The sequence below is a fragment of the Anas acuta genome, chromosome Z (assembly GCF_963932015.1).
Source record: "Anas acuta chromosome Z, bAnaAcu1.1, whole genome shotgun sequence".
NCBI classification, from domain to species: Eukaryota; Metazoa; Chordata; class Aves; order Anseriformes; family Anatidae; genus Anas; species Anas acuta.
In genome coordinates, this window is record NC_089017.1 from 17,873,262 (window position 1) to 17,893,480 (window position 20,219).

Here is a 20,219-nt window from a genome sequence, read left to right on the forward strand (position 1 = left end):
TCATCTATCAGTGGTCATGGTCATCTGGAGAGGTCCTGGATAACTGGAGACTTGCTAATGTGGCACCCATCTACAAGAATGGTCATAAGGAGGGCCTGGGAACTACAGGCCTGTCGGCCTGACCTCGGTGCCAGGGAAGGTGATGGAACAGGTCGTCTTGCATGCAATCACACAGCATCTGGAGGACCACCGGGGGGGATCAGGCCGAGGCAGCATGGGTTCATAAAAGGCAAGTCCTACCCAGCCAATCTCCTCTCCCTGTATGACCGGGTGACCTGCCTGGTGGATGAAGGAAAGGCCATTATGTAGTCTGCCTCGACTTCAGCAAGGCCTTCGACACATCTCCCACAGTCTTCTCCTGGAGAAGCTGGCAGCCCATGGCTTGGACAGGTACACTCTGCTGGGTTAAAAACTGGCTGGATGGCCCAGAGAGTGGTGGTGAATAGCGTGAATAACGTGGCGTTTCAGTCCCTTGAAAGCTGTTACCCCGAGGAAGCATACTTTATTGAGATAAAAGGCTATCTTAAGGCATTAAACAAGAACATTATAGTATGTTAGATGTAGCACACCTCTGTTCTTAGATAACTATCAAAAAGGGGCAAGTTTATTAAAAGAAAGCTAGATCTCCAAAAGTTTTAGATAATTTTATTGAAAAAAAAAAAACAACTCATTTTTCTGGACAACTCTACAGCTCATGAATTGTTTCCATTAGAAGAGCCCTTTCCAAAAATTGTTAGGTAACATCCATCAGTTCAGAAATTGGAACCATCTCAGAAGAAAGCCCTCAAGTACCACCCCTTCCACAATGAATTTGAAGGTAACATACAGAAAGACCACATCGCGTGATAAAACATGATTTTTGCAGTTAGCCTAGACACACTATTTTTGAGCCAAGATTGTTTAAAGAATGCCACAACACTGTCACTAGATGTTGCATTTACTCAATTTCACAATTAAGTCAAAATCTTATGAAAAGTTAATCAGCCTTTTCAAATAATCCTCATAGTTAGTAACACTTGAATAAGTTCTAGTTGAGGAACTACTTCTTTGCGTAAGTCAGTACACTAAAACTGAAGTTCAACAGAACTGGTGAAACAAGCTTAGATTTATAACTGAAGCAGTTTATATATAGTATTAACTTATAATACAAATAAACCTCTCAGTGTACCTGTTTACACTAAAGAGTTCACAGACAAACGCAATACCTTCACAGTTACTTTAAGTCATCTTAAATAAATTCCACTAAAAACACTGTATGGTAGTATTCCACATGTGTCACAAGCAAGCAATCCTTTGTACTCAGAAATATGCATGAGTGAGTATTTTTCCTCTGCCCTCAAATACTGCCACAAAAAAAAAAAACAAAAAACAAAAAACAAAAACATTCCAACAACTCACAAACTGGTCACCTCGAACATTTTTTAGTAGTAATTAGAAATTTAATTACGGAGTATGAGGGCACTGTATAACTGACACAGAAAACAGCTATAATAAAGTTACAGGTTCAGGTTTTTCTTGAGAACAGATGTCTTCCTGGAAAAAGTATCTACCACACCAGCAGACCTTATCAATGTTTTAAAAAGAGCGCTATGAACAGACAGTCAGCACTAACTATATCTGGAACTGCTCTGCAGTACAGGCTGAGCAGATGCTCAAGTCAAGAGCAGCCAACTGTGTATTGTGCAAGAAGTTGTAGGCTGGAGAGGATGATTTTTTTTTGTTAGTTCGGTGGTGCAGAAAAAATGCCCTTCAGCCCAATGTAAACTATTTCTAGATTAATCAGGTAATCTGCAGAAAGAGTAACTACCCCTTCTCAGTACCTATGTAGGCACTGAAGCCTGTTTCACAAACATTACTATTTTAAAGCTTAGTGTTCTTTCAGCTACTATTCAAGTAATGAGACCTGCTTAATCTGAAGCTGCATTTAACATCATTTACATGAAACACAAGTAACAAGAGAAAACTATGAACAAGTGTCATTATGAGGAAGTAGTTCTTTAACTGCTTCCTCTTGAAGAAAAGTGCAAATGTACTAAATTACTGGTTTATACATTCTTGGCCTTACCTAAAGTATGTAGTGGGAAAGCATCATAAAGCTGACAATACAAAAAAGCCACAGCCACAGACCATGAGATAAATTTCCCTCACTAGGTGAGATTCACAGCCTTCACAGGTTAATATGTTTTTCAGTGTGTCAAAAAGATCTACCTACTTATCTGTGCAACAATGCTGCTTGGTTCCACAGCGTGGTTCTTCCTGTTTACCTCTACCGCAGAAAGACAAGATGGTCTGCAGTTTTGATCTATTGGCTATGCTCTTCCTTGCTCTTTTACTGATGTGAAGAGGGTCGTGGCATGGCTTCTTTAATTGGCAGTGGCTGTGCACTTAGGAGAAGACCAGAAGTTTCTTGTATGCATACCAGTCAGATAAAACTTAACAAAACTGCGTGTGCAGCAGAAAAGGAGATATCAGTAAGTGACCACAACCTTTTCTAAATTTAGACAGTGCTACACACATATTACATGGGTTTGTGAATGAGTGACCTTTGAAAACAGAGGCACTGGTGACAGTTGCATGTAGAAGATGCAGTAAGAATTAAAAATCTTAATACAGAAGGTTTACATCACATTTTGCCATCAGCTTTTGTAAGTAAGAGTTATTATTAGTGAACACTGTTTTTACTTCATTTTAAGGCCACTACCTTAATCTGAAAGCTTCATTTCTACATACAAGTACATAGGTGGATTGATATTACACCACACTGCTTCTTTAAGGTGGTCTTTTTTTTAAAGCTTCATTTGACTTCGTGAGGAGCAAACTTAATCTGCCTTTACAGATTATGTCTTCAAGAATTCACAAAACATTTTCACCTTAATGTCACTATAGTCTGTCCATAAATAATTTAGCATGTGTAGACTTACAAAAAAAATAAAAAATAGAAAACAACCAGCTAAACAATGCCACAGCCAGTTAGCACTACATTGTTCCCCATTCTCAGTTTTCTTTGCCATTATGCTCCCATCCAGTAAAGAGAAGTTAATAAATAACAGGGGAAGCATTTTCCTTTTGCAGTGTATTTGCATGTAATTTTCAATGCCAGCTTTAGGTGAATGCATTTAAGATATTCAAAAGTAGCATAATTTATTTCTGACTAATGATCAGAGCTGGCTATTCTAATAACATAGGATGGATTTTGGAATAGTTTCTTGGGAAAGCATTTCTAAACCACTCAAAGTTTTCCTGACATTAACTTCTGCAACCTTATTAGGATTATTAGATGAACTCTCATGCATATTTTATCAGAAAAGAACTTTAAGCATTAACAACTTTATTTCAACAAAAAGAATTTTCAAGGCCCCTTTGTAACTAGCCCATTTCATCACTTGTACATGTATCAGATGTCAAAAACATTAACTGCACGAGTTTACTGAACCAATTATCCAATCTTGAATAAAGGCTTGTACTTTTCTGTAACCATCAACTTTAAATAAATTCCCCTCTTCAGAGGGCAGACCTGGTTACAACATCCTAAGTCATGCAAACACAACAGCGAACAACAAACATGACTCTTCTGAAATTAAGCCACATCCAGGACACCAGCAGCTACTAACTGCCTTGAAAGCCAGTCTAATCCTTCAAAAAGTCCTGTACCACTTCGGGCATCACACCCCTGGATATACCAGCTACGGCCACAGCAGAGCTTATGGAGACTCAGCAGTTCCGTAATTTCTTCCACTGAAAGGGCACCTGCTACATCCTGCAACAGAATCAGATACACAGACTCAATTATTCTGTACTCAAACAACTGACGCCTTAGATTAAGGCTATGGATTACATAAAAGCTTCCCAAACCTCAAAGTCAAATAAAACAGTGACAAGTTCATTACTTGCTATCACAAAAATAAAAACCGACTGCTAAATGTACTAGACACTTTAGGAATATAAGGAAATATACGGAAAACATCTACATTTTATCCTTTCCGTATTACCATTCCCCTTCCTGTAAGGGAAGATTGAGGAAGTTTGAATTTGATACACAAACTGAGGTAAAGGGTAGCAGAAAGAGAAAAAAAAATCACAAGTACCTGTTTATTAGCAAAGATCAAGAGCAAGGCATCCCGCAACTCCTTTTCTGTTAATAATTTTGCAAGTTCACTGTGTGCTTCACTGACCCTGTCTCTGTGACTGCTATCAATAACAAACACAACCGCTATGAAAGAAAAAAAGAAACATTTTACACACATTCAAATACAAACTGTCAAGTTAGCTTTCAGCTAACATTCTTTTTTCCTAACAGTCTTTTACAGAAAGTTTCTCAGCAGCACGTAACTTCAGTTTCAGGAAGACTTTGAAATGCTTTACATATCTCTATACTTTTGACAAAAATCTAGAATTCACCTTGAAACAAGGAAGAAGTCTGCAGTTTTAGGCCTTTTTTTTAAAAAAAAAAAAAAGGCTGTGCAAGTTTTGACTGCTTTGGTCTAAAACCAGATTTACCTTGTGTGGATTGAGTTTCCTCATTCAAATCATTTTTGATCCATTTATGTTCAACAGACTCACACACAATGGTTTCAATTTCCTTTAGCTGGCTGCAAAATGTACAGTTAAGCCAAATCAGCACAGCTTTCCTGAGTTATGGACTAGATATTGCAGAGAAGACTATGATGGACTTGACACAGAGACAGTAAGTTTTACTATGCACCACAGAAAGTAACCAAGGTGCCAGAAAGACCGGAGAGTTAGGTGGACAGAATTCAAACTCACTGTGTTTTAAATACACAGAGAGATAAATAAATAACACTACCAAAACCAAACAAAACTTACTGCGAGGATGCACCAGGTTAAATGATTAGATTTTGGTCTCCAGCTTACAATTCTTAAAGGCTGACAAAACTCTATGCTACTGGTATTTATTGTGTAAGATTTAATAGAGCCAAGATCAAAATTTTAAAAGTTTGCGAAGACGACGGTGATTGAAAATGTTAAAGTTTGCAACGAAGGCTAAATAACGCACAAAACAGAGGATGGATTGAAAATGTTAAAGTTTGCAACGAAGGCTAAATAATGCACAAAACAGAGGATGTAAAACTAGTGTTTTCTCATTCCTAAGTATTTCAGGCAATTCACAGTGAATTCATGAAGAGAAGCCCCTTTCTAAGTTGGAAAACAACTACAGAGCACTTACAGGACAGTGTTAATTTCCAAATCAGCATCATTTATAACAATTTTTTTTAGTAAAGTGCTTGATTCTGAAATCTAGTCCACAAGTAGATCTCAGACTGCAATGCAAAGTAAGAAGTTTCAGAACTTTGTAGAATTTAGAGGCTCCTAAGACTGAGTATTTTAATTTCAAGTGCTGTTTAAACCTTGTACCTGACAAGTACTACTTTTTCACTACACAAACTTTGGAACCCTGCACCTTGACTGTTGTCAGAGAAACCCACATTAACAGAAACTCTAGTTTTGTTTGGCTTCATGAATTGTCTGATGGATTTGTGGAGAAGACACCCTTATCATACAGCAGACACAATGAACAACTAGATTAAAATACGATAGCTCATGAATCTAGCAGCTGAATTTTGTATTAGATGAAAAATTTTCTATGATTATAAATGATTTCTATTAATTGCTTTTTTGGCTCTGAAATACAAGTCAGAAGACAAAATATGGTTTAAAAGTTGCATTAGTCTCACCTTGTGTATTGAGATAATAATGCTTCCACAAGGGCCTCAACTTGTGCTTCCCTCCTACATCCCAAATAGTAAACTTCAGATTCTTGTATTCTACTGTTTCAACATTAAAACCTAAATAAAAACATTTGAATTTTATAATCTTGTCTATGAATATAGGCTAGTCAAATTCTACAGGTAAGTCAAACATTCAGAAAATCCTTACATTTAAGTTGTTGCGACTAACCTATTGTTGGAATTGGCTGCATGAATTCATCTTGCTTTAACTTAAACAAAATAGTTGTTTTGCCAGCTCCATCTAATCCTAGAGTAACAACCCGAATTTCCATTTTTGGTCCAATATGTACCCTGTTGTCCTGGAAGAAACAGCATACACAAACAAGTTTTGGAGATTAATGTTATAAGACCTGTATTTGTAAGATACTTATGTTCTCACTATTTGTGAAGCCATTAAATGGATGGACTGTAAAAGTGCAAGGCGCTTCTGTCAATAATATGGATCACCACTACAGAAGTTACTGGATGTTAACTTGTAACTTCTACCTGTGTTATCATCTCTCCTAAAAAGCCATCCACAGACATCTTACACTTGTATATCTGTACTTAACATTTCAGATTCTTTTATCATTTGCGGCTCAAACACCACAAGAAGTTGCTTATAGCAATTAAAATTATCTGACCAGCAAACTGTTGGTTTTGTAGCTTTTTCACTATGTTTTGTAACATTATCAATGCTCCCAGCTACAGTCATTTCATTGCTGAAGGCTCCACTGCTATACTTCTTCATCTCAACCCATTTCTAGACCTTTGCAACTTGAAAACAGCAACATTAATTGCTTTAAGCAGTAATCCGAAATGGCGATTTTAAAAACCAGACATATCACAAAATAAGTCTTGGTTGCAGGCAAGGAAAAGAATCCCTATTTGTAGTTCAGACAAAGCTACCATAAAAACTGAATGAACTGAAGCTTGTGTTATGAACTGTAATATATAGTTGATTTTTTTGGTTTTTAAATACAGGTATGCAATATTCAGGAAACATAAGCATTGTGCAGGAGTTATGCTGCTGTTGTGAAAAAGCCAAAAGACACAAGGGGTAATTTCATAGTCTGAACTAAATATACAGCAAATCAGGGACATTTCCAAAGAAAGGTGCTTCTAGAATTCACAAATACTAACTGAATATTTAAAGGAAAGCAGCTGATGTTCAAAGAAAGCTACTGATGTAGCCAGTCATTAAACGTTAAATTATTATTTCTCACACTAATTATAGCACAGTGGTTTTGTTGCTCAAATACCAGACAGTACTCATCATCTGAAAAGATACTATGGCTTGATGCTGAACTGCCTGAATTTGCTGCAACAAATGCAGTATCAGAGTGAAGATATGTTATTCCTGCTTTCTTTAAAATACAATTTGGCCTTCATAAAGTGAATGGGATTAAATATACCTTTGTAAAAGTGACAGGAATGCTAGCATCCAGCTGTACATGATCTGCAAGTTCTGTAAATTGCTGCTGCTGTTTCTGTAATGTCTCGAGCAATCTTGTAATTTCCTGTTTAGCCAATACTACTCTACAGTCATCCTAAACAGAAAAAAAAACACAGAAAATGCATTTCTCTCAGTAACATGCTTAGTACAAACAAATCAAGACATAAGTAAATATGACAGTTGGAGATGAAGTGTTTTAAATAGAAATACTCCAGTTAAAGAAACACCTACAAAAAACATTTAAAATTATGATACAAATATGTAGGCCATGTCATTCTTGCTTAATACTAGGAGACACTAAATGGTTCTGTGGCTGTAAAAAAAATAAAATAAAATCTTTAACCCTTCTTAGTCCTCTTAAGAATAAAGATTAGAAAAGAGAATAATATAATACATAAAAAATATTTATATCATTCCAGCAGCTGTAATACAGCTGTAATACAGCTGCTGCTTTGCAGCCAACGTACTTAACACAAGATCAAAATCCACAGTTAATAAGGAAATTTGCATAGTTAAAACATACATTTCACTAAACAAATTTTAAAAGTCTGCATAAATATCACATTAACGAAGTTATTTCTCACACTCAATTTATTGTTCACTACATATGCAATTTATTTTGTTATCGTTAAATAAAGAGAATAAAACACCAACCAGATATCCGTACGTTGCCACTTTCTTCACACATTAGTGTGATATTGAATTGCCCACACTGCAAATGCTAGAGAAAGTTATTTAGTCCAAACACAGTTTTTCCTATCAGCCTTGCATGACAACTATCTTCACTCATATTAGTAATTACAACTGTAAAATCCTTCCCATATATATATATATATATATATATATATATATTTTTTTTTTTTTACGTTTTCTTATTTCACTTTTCTCTCACCTCCTTCCCACAAACCTCAAAAACATATTACTCTAGACTAAAGAGTCACGTTACAAAATTTATAGCAACTGGACAATTTGATGCTGTTGTACTGACTATCCTTGTTTAACATCCCCTTATAAAGAACATTGGCAATCTCTTGTTATATAATTATTGTCTTACGACAAACACTCTAAAGGAAAATAAATGCAGAGTACCACACAAACTTTGTAGCCTAAACTTAAATCATGGTGCTAGTTCTGTTACAGGATGTTATGGCTCACTTGCCAACTCACCTGTTGTAAAGTCTTTTCACAATGAAGGCAAGCTGTTGAAACCTGTGACAATAGGATGGTCATGTCTTCTTGCTGTTGCCTAAGCCAAATCAACTTCTCTCTTACATGAGCATCAACAACACTAAGAGCCATTTCCTCCTGACGACAAAGGGTTTCATGAAGATCAGAAAAATAGGCTCGGACACATGAGCGAGCATTCTCTGCAGTCCCTGGCACCTACAGTTTACAAAAGAACAAGACCAATGTGGACACCAGTTGATTGCAGAAGCATATTTTTTGTTTCATTCTGATTTCTAAATTATTTTCAGATCTGGTGAGCCACATCAAAGTTCAAGACGCAGTTATACAGTCTGATCAGCATTAAGACCAAGATCCTCCAAGAACTCACTCCTATAATCAAGCAGCTTATGATATATATATGTATATATATAAACATATATACACACACACACCCTACCAGAAAGTTCCTACTGACCAACCAGGTCTAAAAACCCCAGTAATATTGTAACACCTGAGGACAGACATGTAATCTGTCACTATACTTCAATACTATCCTTGCAATTATATAGCTTTTCCTACTGCTTCTCTATTTTCGTGCAAACTAAAAACTACTGTGATGGACTACAACTTCTCTGCTGTCTCAATAGCGACAGAAAACTTGGTAGAGACAGTAGTCTCATCTCTTGGTAGAGAGAACTTAAGGTCTTGTCTTACTAAGCCTATGTATAATTTTCAGAGCAATTCCTTGAAATGAAAGCATTGTAATAAGTTATAATTCACTGCTCCGAAAAAAAAAAAAATTCTTCATTTGTTAGACGCTTAAGAACAACCTTATAAACCATATCTGAGTTATTATACACAGTAAAAATGAAAAAAACAACAAACAACATAGCATACATGTTCTGTATGGGCCATTCCAACTCCATCTTCAACTATTTGTTCTCCTCCTTCTATATGCTGAACTATTCCAACTAATTTTCTTGAATAATCTGAGATTTCTTCTGTGAAAGTTCGTATGCAGTGGGCCATGTCTAAAATGGATGCACGAATCTGGTTTGCTTCTGGTTCCAAGACAGAATGCTATTAATTAAAAAGCAATGTATCAAAGATCAAGCACAAATATCTTTCTTATTCATCTTTTATATCTTGCTAAATATTAAAATCTACATGTATTATATGAATTCAATAAATTAGATAAATGCATTCATCAGGAGTTACAGATTATGCTGACACTAAGATACATATCTAGCAATTACACATGTACATATATAAATTTGCCTGTTTACAGTAATTACTTCAAAAACAAACAAACAAACAAAAAACTGTGCTTGGACCACACCAGGTTGGGTGAACCTAGTTTTTACATGAGGAATAACAACTTTTGGGACAGCTGATTCAATACCATAACAAGTTCAGAAAAGCATCAAATAAAGGGACAGTCAACTGTAACATTTAAATAACTTATTAAAGTCATAAAAATGTTTTTTTCCTTGTCATTTTTACTATGGAAGTTATCTGAAATGAAGGAAAAAGGAAAGAACAGTATGGTGTTATTTCTATAAAGACATATCAAGAATCTATCCTTTCCTACTGATGATCTTGCATACTGTAATTGGATAAAAAATTATGCAAGCCATCCCATGGCATGACTTGAAACAAATTCTTAGTAGTACCTTATGACCTTGATGTTTCCCGTATTCTTTGCAGACACAACACATAAGAGGACTGGCCTGACAGCCCTCTTCCAAACAGACAAACTCAATAGCATGCACTTGGTGTTGGGAACACATGGTCTTCTCATGAGGCTTATCAGCAAGAGGTACACGCTTGTGTTTCGCTAGTGTCTTTGTAGAATGAGTAAGCTGGGAACAGTCTGCACACAGGTGAGTGGCACAAACAGTGCAATAAACAGATGCAACATGGGCTTCATCTTCATCACAACGAATGATACTCTTAAAAAAAAAGAAAAGAAAAGTTGTTAATATTTCATGCCAATTACTGGAAAAAAAAAAACAACAAACAACCAAATGGAAGACGTGTCATCAATACGCACTGCTTTGAAAACTTGATTTTAAGTTCCTAATAGATCTTTACAAAATAAAAATACTTTTCTTTCCCATAAACTCCAATATACTATTCTAGGAGTGTTCAGTGATTCTATAATCCAAGCTTCAGTAGAAGTTACAAAATTTGTAGGCTAAAATAAATCAGGCTCCAGACATTTCCTTCAACAGAGAGAAATTTACAGAGACAAAACACCAACAGAAAATTATGTACTTAGAACAATCACCTACTCCTAGAACACTATCTGCATACCAGTTGTTAATAGTGAGATGCTAAATCAGTCAATTTTGATAATGAAATGCTATCACATGATGTAGTCACATCAAATGACTGTAGAAGGCAACTATTTGGAACAAGGAGTTGCTATGAAGTCCTTAGGAAGAGTTTCTAATAAGTTCTAGAAAACTCTTCTATAATTATTGTTAATAAAATATCTGAGTAACCTTTTTAAAAAAATGTTAGAAGTCTAAAAAAGGGAGAAATACACATGCTTCATGTAACTACTACTTCTTTGATTTAGTCACTGCATATTAGAATTTAATTTTGAAGCAATTACTTAAAACCTCAATACTAGATACTAAAAGAAAACAACTTTAATAGTGAAATTACATTTGCCAATGAAGTTACTTACTTTTTTTCCCCATCTAAAGACTATTTTAAGCAAACGTAACAGTTTTTTGCTTTTTTTCAAACTCAGTACCTCTCCAGAGAGACCGATAGCTTCTTCTGCTGTCCCACACTGCCCAGCAGGTCCATTCTGCAAACGTTCCAAGAGTTCCAACAGAGCAAAATTCTTTTTCAAGCCCCAGACACCAGAATCTCCTATTTTTGAGGAAGACGGAGGCAGAATAGAAGCATTAGAATCTCCACAAACCACAGGCAAGATTCTGACAAATACTAGGACATACAATTATGGTGAGATACCACTATCACACTTTCTATCTAAGCTCACACTACCTTTCTATCCTCTTCTTTCCTTCCATCATGGAACTATTTATTGTTTATGCAGATTTTCCCAACTTAAGAAATGCCAAGATTATTAAATGCTTATAAAAACTCAGTAAGAACACTTGTAAAATAATCTGTGAAAGCTAACAACTAAGGACTATAAGGAACACAAACTATAATGCATATAAAAAAAATTAATACATTTTGCATAATTGTGTACCATTAACATTTCTACTGTACTAACAGAAGCTATGAAGAATTCACATCGACCGACCTCATATTCCCTGAATCACAAGATGCAACACCTACTGCAGATCTCATCCCAGTAAAAAGAAAAAAAAAAAAGTAAGAATTAAAACAATGTTCAGAACTATTTGATAGAGAAAAAGATCTACTTTCCTGCAGGGAGTATGAGAGAAAGAAGTCTATGTCTACTGCTGCATCACTCTTATTTTGTAGAGGTTAATAGGAAGCAACACAAAGAACATCAAAAACATAATAGCATCCTGGAGACTGCTGCTAAATGCTACCTCAGCAGGCTATGTAGCATACAAACACCTTAGTGATTACTTCTCCAAGAAAGTATAACCCACTGACTTTTTTCAGCAACAGTATCATAAAGACATTTTCTCTGTTGAAGCATCACCTGCGAGCACTACTAGATGTTTACTTTTTAGTCCCTACAAAATCACTGAATGGTTAAGGTTAGAAGGGTCCTCTGGAAGTTACCAAGCAAGGCTCCCTACAGCAGGTTGCCCAGGACCATGTCTTTTGAGGATCTCAGAGGAAGAAGACTCCACAACCACTCTGGGTAGTCTGTTCCCTTGTTCTATCACCCGCATCATTACAAAACACTTCCTGACATTCAGTGGGAACCTCCTGTGTTCCATTTTGAGCCCACTGCCTCTTGTCCTGACGCTGGGCACCACTGGTTGGCCCATTCTCTTCTGTCATTCTTGAACTGAGAGAGACAGAATTACCTTCTTAGGTGGAAAGCCTTCAGCACCTTCCCCAGAGCAGAGAGGTTATACATAATGGACACGTAATAGCACACATTCTAGTAGGATGCTATCAGGTATTCCTCAAACAGGATACATGCTATTTTCAAGGACTGAGTTATCATTGATTAAGCTGTGATAATTTTCTTCCTAGTGCTGTGTTTTGGATGTAGGATGAGAATCATATTGGTAACACACTGACACTTTAATACAAGCACTGCTCAGTCATGACTAAGTTGAGGACTTTTCAGCTTCTCACACAGCGCTGCCAACGAGGAGCCTGGGGGTGCAAGAGCTGCAAGGGGACAGAACCAGGACAGCTGGGCCAGACACAGCACTGCTTGGGCTTCAGTCAGCAACCAAGTGCATCGTGTATCACCTATTTTGTATATTCCTTTACCATTAGTATGTCTCCACCTTTCTTTTCTGTTCTATTAAACTGTCTTTATTTCAATCCACATGTTTTTGTCCCCTTTACCCCTCTTTTTCTCCCCCCCAACACAGTGGGGAGTGTGGGGAGGTGGAGTGAACAAATGGCTGCATGGTACATAGGTGCCTGCTGGGTCAAACCACAGCACAAGTATACAGAACCCCGTGTTTTTGTGGTTACACAACATCTAGAGAGTTATATTTGATTAGCTGCAGTAGGCTGACTACCACAGCTGAATCACAACTATGTACTTCCACAAACCTGGATAATGTGAGAAGAGTTATTTTTAAAGAAGCTGTGTTGAACTCACTCAGGCTCTCCTCACAGAAGAGACATTAGTGTGCCATTTCTGTATTCCCCTGTTTCTGGAGTACCAGAATTGGAGAACCATTTCTGTATTCTTGTTGTTTTTACTTTCAGGGGCAGATCAGCTTCTGAGGATATCTACAGCCTGAACTGTGCATTATTACTGCGGAGTTTGGGATCAGTTTAAGTCCTAATTAACACTAACAAGGCTGTTAACATATACCACTTATAGTGAATCCAGGTACAGGTGGTAATTATTTGTTAATGGTTCCTAATTTGGAAGGGACAAATCAAGAAGCCTGTGTTCATCCCCCAGCCTCAACACTGTAGTAAGACTCAAAGAAGATGTCTCCTGCTGTTGGTATATGGACTTTATTATGATCTGTTCATAATAAAATTGGTAGAACATACATAAATATTGGCCTACAATTACCTTAAAGGAGGGTATAGTGAGGTGGGGATCAGTCTCTTCCCCCAAGCACCAACTGATATGACCAGGGGAAAAGGCCTCAAGTTGTGCCAAGGGAGGTTTAGGTTGAATATTAAGAAAAATTACTTCACTGAAAGGGTTGTGCAGCATTGGAACAGGCTGCCCAGGGAAGTGGTTGAGTCACCATCCCTGGACGTCTTCGACAAACGTGTAGGTATAGAGCTCAGGGACATGGTTTAATGGTGGACTTGGCAGTGCTAGGTTAAAGGCTGGATTAGATGATCCCAGAGGTCTTTTCCAGATGAAATGATTCTGTGATTCTCAAGCTAATAAGGGAAAACAAATCCCCATTAAGCCTCCAAACATCCTGTTTTCCTAACAGGAATCACAGAATCCATGAATGCTTATGATTTCATAATAAGGTATTTTACTCGGCACTTGAAACCACGTATTTATGATTAAAGACAAGCTTAAAAAGTTACTGAATTATATCCAACATGACTGCTGAATACAAAGAGCACTTCTTTGGGCAATGAAAGAAAGGCAGTTTTCTCACATAACATTGATGTTATTCAGATGTTTACTGAAGAACACACAGACTATTTACTGTAGGAAAAGAAATATGGGGATATGGAGTACAATGATACAAAGTACAACACTTGCAATGTTACAGGCAGAGCATGGGTACTGATATGCATCTTTTTATGTAACTAAGGAAACATCCAGAAGTGCCTTGTTGTATTTGTAAATAACCTGTACCAGCTTGATATTGACTCATTTATTTTATTATCTTTTGAACTGTGTTCAAAAGAAAAGATAGAAATACTTGTGACTGCTTTATTTAACTTAAATTTTGCTTCAAGCATGATCTGGAAAACACAATTTTAGAAAGCAATGCCAAACCAAGGAAGCTGGGCTGCCTCTCATAATTCAGATGCAAAGATTAGCAGAACAGCAACTGGAGCCAGGAGCTCGTTCAGAGATCAGGTGATCTCTAAAAGCTCTTGACATTTTCAGTCCACATATTTGGTGTCTGACAGGAGTCTGCATCTGACACAAACTTACAGAAATTATATCCCAAGTGTCTACTCAAATAGAAAGTCCAGGCCAGTTGAACTGTCTGGTTCTCCTGAGTCTTTCATCTCTTCTGAATTATGCTGCCCTGTGGTGGCCTGGTAGCTGTACACCCTCTGCATCCTTCAGGAATTCAGATGTTGTCTCAGCAATCCTATACAGGCATTCAGCCTTCCTTGCTCAGCACTGAGATCTGGCAAACACTCCATAAATTCTGGTGTATAGTACTAGTGAGAGTCCTGTTCCAAACAGACATGGATTACCGTGAGCTGCATGCAGTTATAGTAACCAGAACAGTCTACACATCCCAAACACTCCTGTTTCACTGCTCCTCAGCTCGGTACCCGCAGCTGGACAGTAACCAGTATTTTCATCATTGGGATCTCCAGCTCCCAAGCAGTTTGGATTTGCAGCACACAGAAATACAAGCCAAAAAGGACCTTCGTAGCATTACACACACACTTCAAATATATTCATTACATAAAGGGCAATGCTTTTAAGGGTCAGATGTGTCACAATATTGCTTGCAAGAAATGGTTTCCCAAAGGCAACAACAGATCTGCAAGTTCTGTTCAAACCCAAACAACTACATGATTCTGCGATCAGCAAAAGGACATACATTTTAGCAAATATTCTGTTTCTGGAATAGGGACTATAAAAATCCTGCATATTCAGCTTACATTTTCAACACAGTTGATCAATATTTATTTTATATTAAAAAGCAATGCTAAAACATGAGTTGTGTAAATACATCTGCTTAGTCTCTTAGACTTTAGCTCAAATTCTGCTTTGGTAACAAGTGTAAAAGAGTCTAGTGATCTCATCCTCATGCCTACAAGGGATGTTTGTGCCCATTACAAAGCCATCGCACAATCTGACTGTCTCTTTTCTAAGGAAGAAGAAGACGTGAATAGCAGGAAGTTTGTCAGCCAGGAACAAGATAGCGACAGAGCGGCATGGAGACACTACGATGGAGTCCAGCCAACAACACAAATGCCATTTTCAAATGCATGAAGCTTGTCTGGGGAAGGATTATAAATAATCCAAGTAATAAAAGAGTGACTTATGTCTAAATACCTGAACAAAGAAGAGAGAATGTTAGGTTATAGACACAGTTTCTTGCACAATGTTTTGAAATTTTATCCTAGCACTCAAACACTAGCAAAAGAATATGTAAACAACACCAGTGGGATGCATTCCCTGGAGTATGCCAAAGTCTGCACACATCAGCTGAACAATTTTTAATGAGAGAAAGTAGTTCAGGTTCTGTAGCATGATGATCACAGAAGAGTTCACCTGAGCCATACTACTAAAGGCCTCCTCAGCATAGCTGCTTGGCTGAACAGAAAAGCCAGTCTCCGACATAAGCACACCCTTCACAACAGCTCTCTGGTCTACATACTTTGCAAAACAAACAAACTGAAGAACCCCACCTTCCCCCCCCCCCCCCCCAAAGAAAAAAAGGACAAAAAAAGCACAAAAAAAAACTCCAATCCCACACAGGATAGGGGAGAGCATTTCTAGCAAGTTGCTAGAAATGAATCACCTCTTCTCCCACATAAGAATATTTTGAGGGAAAGAAACTTTCTACAAGGAGTCTTCTTCTAAAGAGACTGTTACATACATAATAAATGTGTAAATAAAGAATTTCCAGAACATATGGCTTCAGAAGTTTGAAAATTGAAAAATCTTTTCTATTACATCTTTTTTTTGTTTGTTAAAGAACGTTAATTCAGTTGGCAGCTTGCATACCTTCAACAAGTACATGCTTATTTAAAATTGTCCATTGGAAGATCAGTCGTATTAAAAAAAACTGTCTCAAACAAATAAATCTATTTAGTCTACTCTGCAAGTAACATGGTTTGGACAGGCTTCAGTATTACCAGTTCTTTACTAGGCATTTTCTGTGATGGCAAGATCTTTTATGAATTATCAGAATATTTTGCTAAACAAGTAAACACATTGACAGTTCTTACTCGCAGACTATGTATCCTGACAAAATACTTCTAATCCTGCCTTCTCAAATGGTAGCATACAAGAAAGAGGCCAGCAAATTTAAACCAAGCATCCACTTCAGAAGGGAGGGAAAACAAACAAGAAAAGACAGCCTTCATATAGCTCCCTGCATACTTCTTAAAGAGATCTTAAGAATCCTTCTGAAAAGCTAGAATTAAATGATTTAGTAATAAAATTTAATACTAGTAAGAGCAAGGGAAAACAAGCAATTCTATCTGCTTAATTATAGGTTAATTATAGCACAGGTTAAATGACTATAGGTTAAAAGCATCCATAAAATCCATAGCTACTAAGGACTTTTGTTCAATGCACGTAGCCTTATGCCTCCATTACAAACTTTTCTTTTGACAGAACTTCTTCTTGACAGCAGTACTATAAAGTAGGTTTAGATACTACATGCCTGCCTGAGGCTAATTCACTAAAGGGTAGAACATTTAATTGCAGAAATGTGCAAAAACAGAGCTTGTTCTCTCACCGGCCATTATATGGACAGGAAGAAAGAACGAGAAGTTGCTTTTATCATGTACAGGGTTGATGTACCTCCCTCCAACCTCCACTCCTGAGCTCTCTATTGGAAGAAGAACCACTACCTCTGCAGGTGTAAGTAACAGCAGCAACTACGAGGTGATTAGGACAAGACAAATGCACAGACTCCTCAAGAAGGGATCACAACAAGATGCCCTCTAGAAAGCACACTTTTACATGCTGTAAACAGTATTTCTTGAGACAATTCTTACAGACTTGGTGAGCTGCAATGTGGATAACCCAGTTCTGCCCCAGATCATCAAGCAGAACATATTTATTCACAGAAGTATTTTTACTCTCAAGCTGTTTTGCTAAAGTTTTTCTGAGCAACTGCTGGTCATAGCATGTCATTTGTCTTTTCAGAACTAGCCATTTCTTCCCTCTTCCTCTGTACAGAAAGATTACTAAACTTCTAAGGCTTCCATTTCATCAGAAGCCTCTAATTATTATATAAGACAAAACTTTTATAAAAAAGTTAACATTTTTTTCCAACTGTGTTAAACCTAAAACCCCCCAAAAATACTACAGGATGCTTTCAGTTGTCTGATAAAAATCAGAGTAAAAATTACTCAGTGACAAGTTCCCTATTACAGTAAAAAAAGTGTCTGCTTTTAGTTTACAAGATACAAGCAGAGGTCTTAAACATAAGTTTCACAAAAGCAAGTTTGATTCCTGTGCACTAATTTATTCCTCATAAAAGCACACTTTCAGCTGTACAGTCATAGATAAGATATAAAATAAGTTTAATTCTTTTAACCACATACCTTCCAGCTGTCTTCCCTCACAGTCCAAACTCCCCTTTCATACTATACATGACCCTGATAATTCTTTTCCTGACTTCTGTTTCCATGAAAGTATCCCCGAATGTGTCTTAATATTTTGTCTCACTCTAGTAAATTCTCTCACTTCCAAGTAAATTCTTATTCAAGCTAATTGATAATTATACATTCCTTTCATGGACTACTGTTCTAGAGATCCCCCACTCTGAGGATTCTCCTCCATCCAACTCTTCTTTTCCACTGTGGTATTCAAAGCTACTGTAGCCAGTTCTATTAACATGTTCATCTTGGTACAAATTCTTATGATAACTTGTTTTCTTTGTAACCCTATGCTCACTAAGCAATTCCTATTCTAAAGGAATTACAAATATGTGTCATTGCCTAAAATAAACTCCCACTGTGGGATAAAAGCTGTTTCTTATGCTTTCAAATACTCTCTGCATACGCTTATGCAATAATGAAATTCCTGTTTAAACTATGAGTTACTTCAAACTTGACAACTCCAGTATGAGTTACTTCACATTTAGAACTACTCTATATTTTAAGAAGAGGTTTGTTATTGCTGGTACTTTCCCGTATATCACTTCATCATGAATCTAGACAAAACTGCTTGTCAAAGAAAGATCTATTTAATTGTACAGCTTATTTAGTATTTATGATAACAGGAAACTAACGCCCACACAGGAACCTGAAAACACTAGCTTAAAATAGACTGGCCACTTTGTAAATAGAAGTTCACAAAAACGCTTTAAGGTATGAAGCTTGCAAGCCCAAGTTCAAGAAGAAGATAATGTTAAAAGCTTAGGACTTCATTTTTCTGAGATACTTATCTAATTTAATGCTTAACAGTGCTACAAGCTTCTCTGAAGCAAAAAGAACATACCACGTTTATTAATTGGAAATATTAAAGTACATTAAAGGTCCTCCACTGAAAAAAAAAAAAAAAAAGAAGTCAACACATTTAGCTCACCCATATTACTGAGTCCTATGCACTATCTACATATGTCATCCAGCTATTCACGTACATCATCAATTTTCAGCAGAATCAAAGCAAGAGATTGTAGATTTTGACCAAGTATACTACCGTCTGCAGGCAGGCCTGTAACAGAAATTATTTTTTGTTCCACTTTTGGTAGAACCTCACAGCACTCTAAATATCCTGGTCTGAATATTTTTAAGAACTTTAGACTTAGATTTCCTTACCCAATTCAGTAACTTGTCGATCAAAAGGACAACGAACTGCTCTGCCGTGAAGGGGAAGCCGGGTGAGGCAGTCATGGCAGACGGTATGGCCACACAAAAGCAGCCGGGGGACTTTGTCTCCTTGCAGAGAAAACACATCTTCGCAGACTCCACACTCCAGAACCTACAATTTAAGAAGAGGCCACATTTGTTTAAGAGCTTGTAAGGAGGGGAAGGCTCCACATGATAAACCATTTGACGTGTTTTGTAACAGTTTCTGCAATCGCAGCAGAAAGGTTGATTCATCAATTTTGACACAGAAAGGATGATTATAAGAGTAACAGAAGAAGAAAAGAGACCAAACAGGACATTTTAATTCTCCAGCATCCTGCCAGAGCACCCCTCGTTCACTTCATTGAATGCACCGCCACAAGAAAAGCCCACTTGTCAATCAGCACACCTAAGAAAGCAGATGCTTCCTCGCAGAGAAAATAAATAAATAAGTAAAAGGAAACGAGGGGCAAGACCCTGCCAGAGCAGACGAAGTTTGTGTTGAGAGCCGCTCCGATCCGATCCGATCCGCGTGAGGAGGTCTCAGTCACACCAAACCAGCCGCTTATGAAGCTACAAACGCAGCATCGAGGGAGCAGGAACAAACAGCGGGGAGGGGGGGGCAGAACACCTCAATCGGCTAACAAAAAGAGCAAAATCGATCACCGTGTGGAAAAAAAAATAAAAAATTAAAAAAAAAAGACACCTCGTGAGAGAGCAGCGCCAGCCAACCGCGCACCCCCCCCCCGGGCCGCCCTCCCTGGGGGTGCCAGACGCGACGCCCGCTCGCTCCGGGACAGTTCCCTGCTTATGGGGCCGCCTCCCCCGGCCCCGCAGCCCCCCTCACGGCGCCCCCCGGCCGGCCGCGGGAGGGCACAGCCCGCCTCACCTTCACGGCGGCGCCCGCCGAGCCCCGGCTGCTGCTGCCGGCGGTGCTGGAGGCGCGGCCGCCATCCTGCGCGGCCCCGGCCCTGTTTACAGCCAGCGCCGCCATCTTGTGGGGGCGGGCAGCGCGAAGGGGCCGGCCGCCCCCCTCAGGGCACCGCCCCGCTGTGCGCACGCGCACC

At 38.0% G+C, this 20,219-nt stretch overlaps 1 protein-coding gene across 1 annotated transcript; it reads right to left on the reverse strand.

The window, feature by feature from the left end:
• Positions 1-629: 629 nt before the first annotated feature.
• TRIM23 (tripartite motif containing 23) lies at positions 630-20,200 on the reverse strand. Its single transcript, XM_068667454.1, has 11 exons — positions 20,042-20,200; positions 19,123-19,285; positions 11,114-11,235; positions 10,023-10,301; positions 9,247-9,429; positions 8,350-8,565; positions 7,142-7,276; positions 5,917-6,046; positions 5,694-5,804; positions 4,086-4,210; positions 630-3,757 (listed from the first exon to the last, which is right to left on the reverse strand). Exons 1-11 carry the CDS (start codon positions 20,144-20,146, stop codon positions 3,578-3,580), a joined length of 1,749 nt encoding a protein of 582 aa, XP_068523555.1. The 5' UTR covers positions 20,147-20,200; the 3' UTR covers positions 630-3,577.
• Between the last annotated feature and the right edge of the window lie 19 nt (positions 20,201-20,219).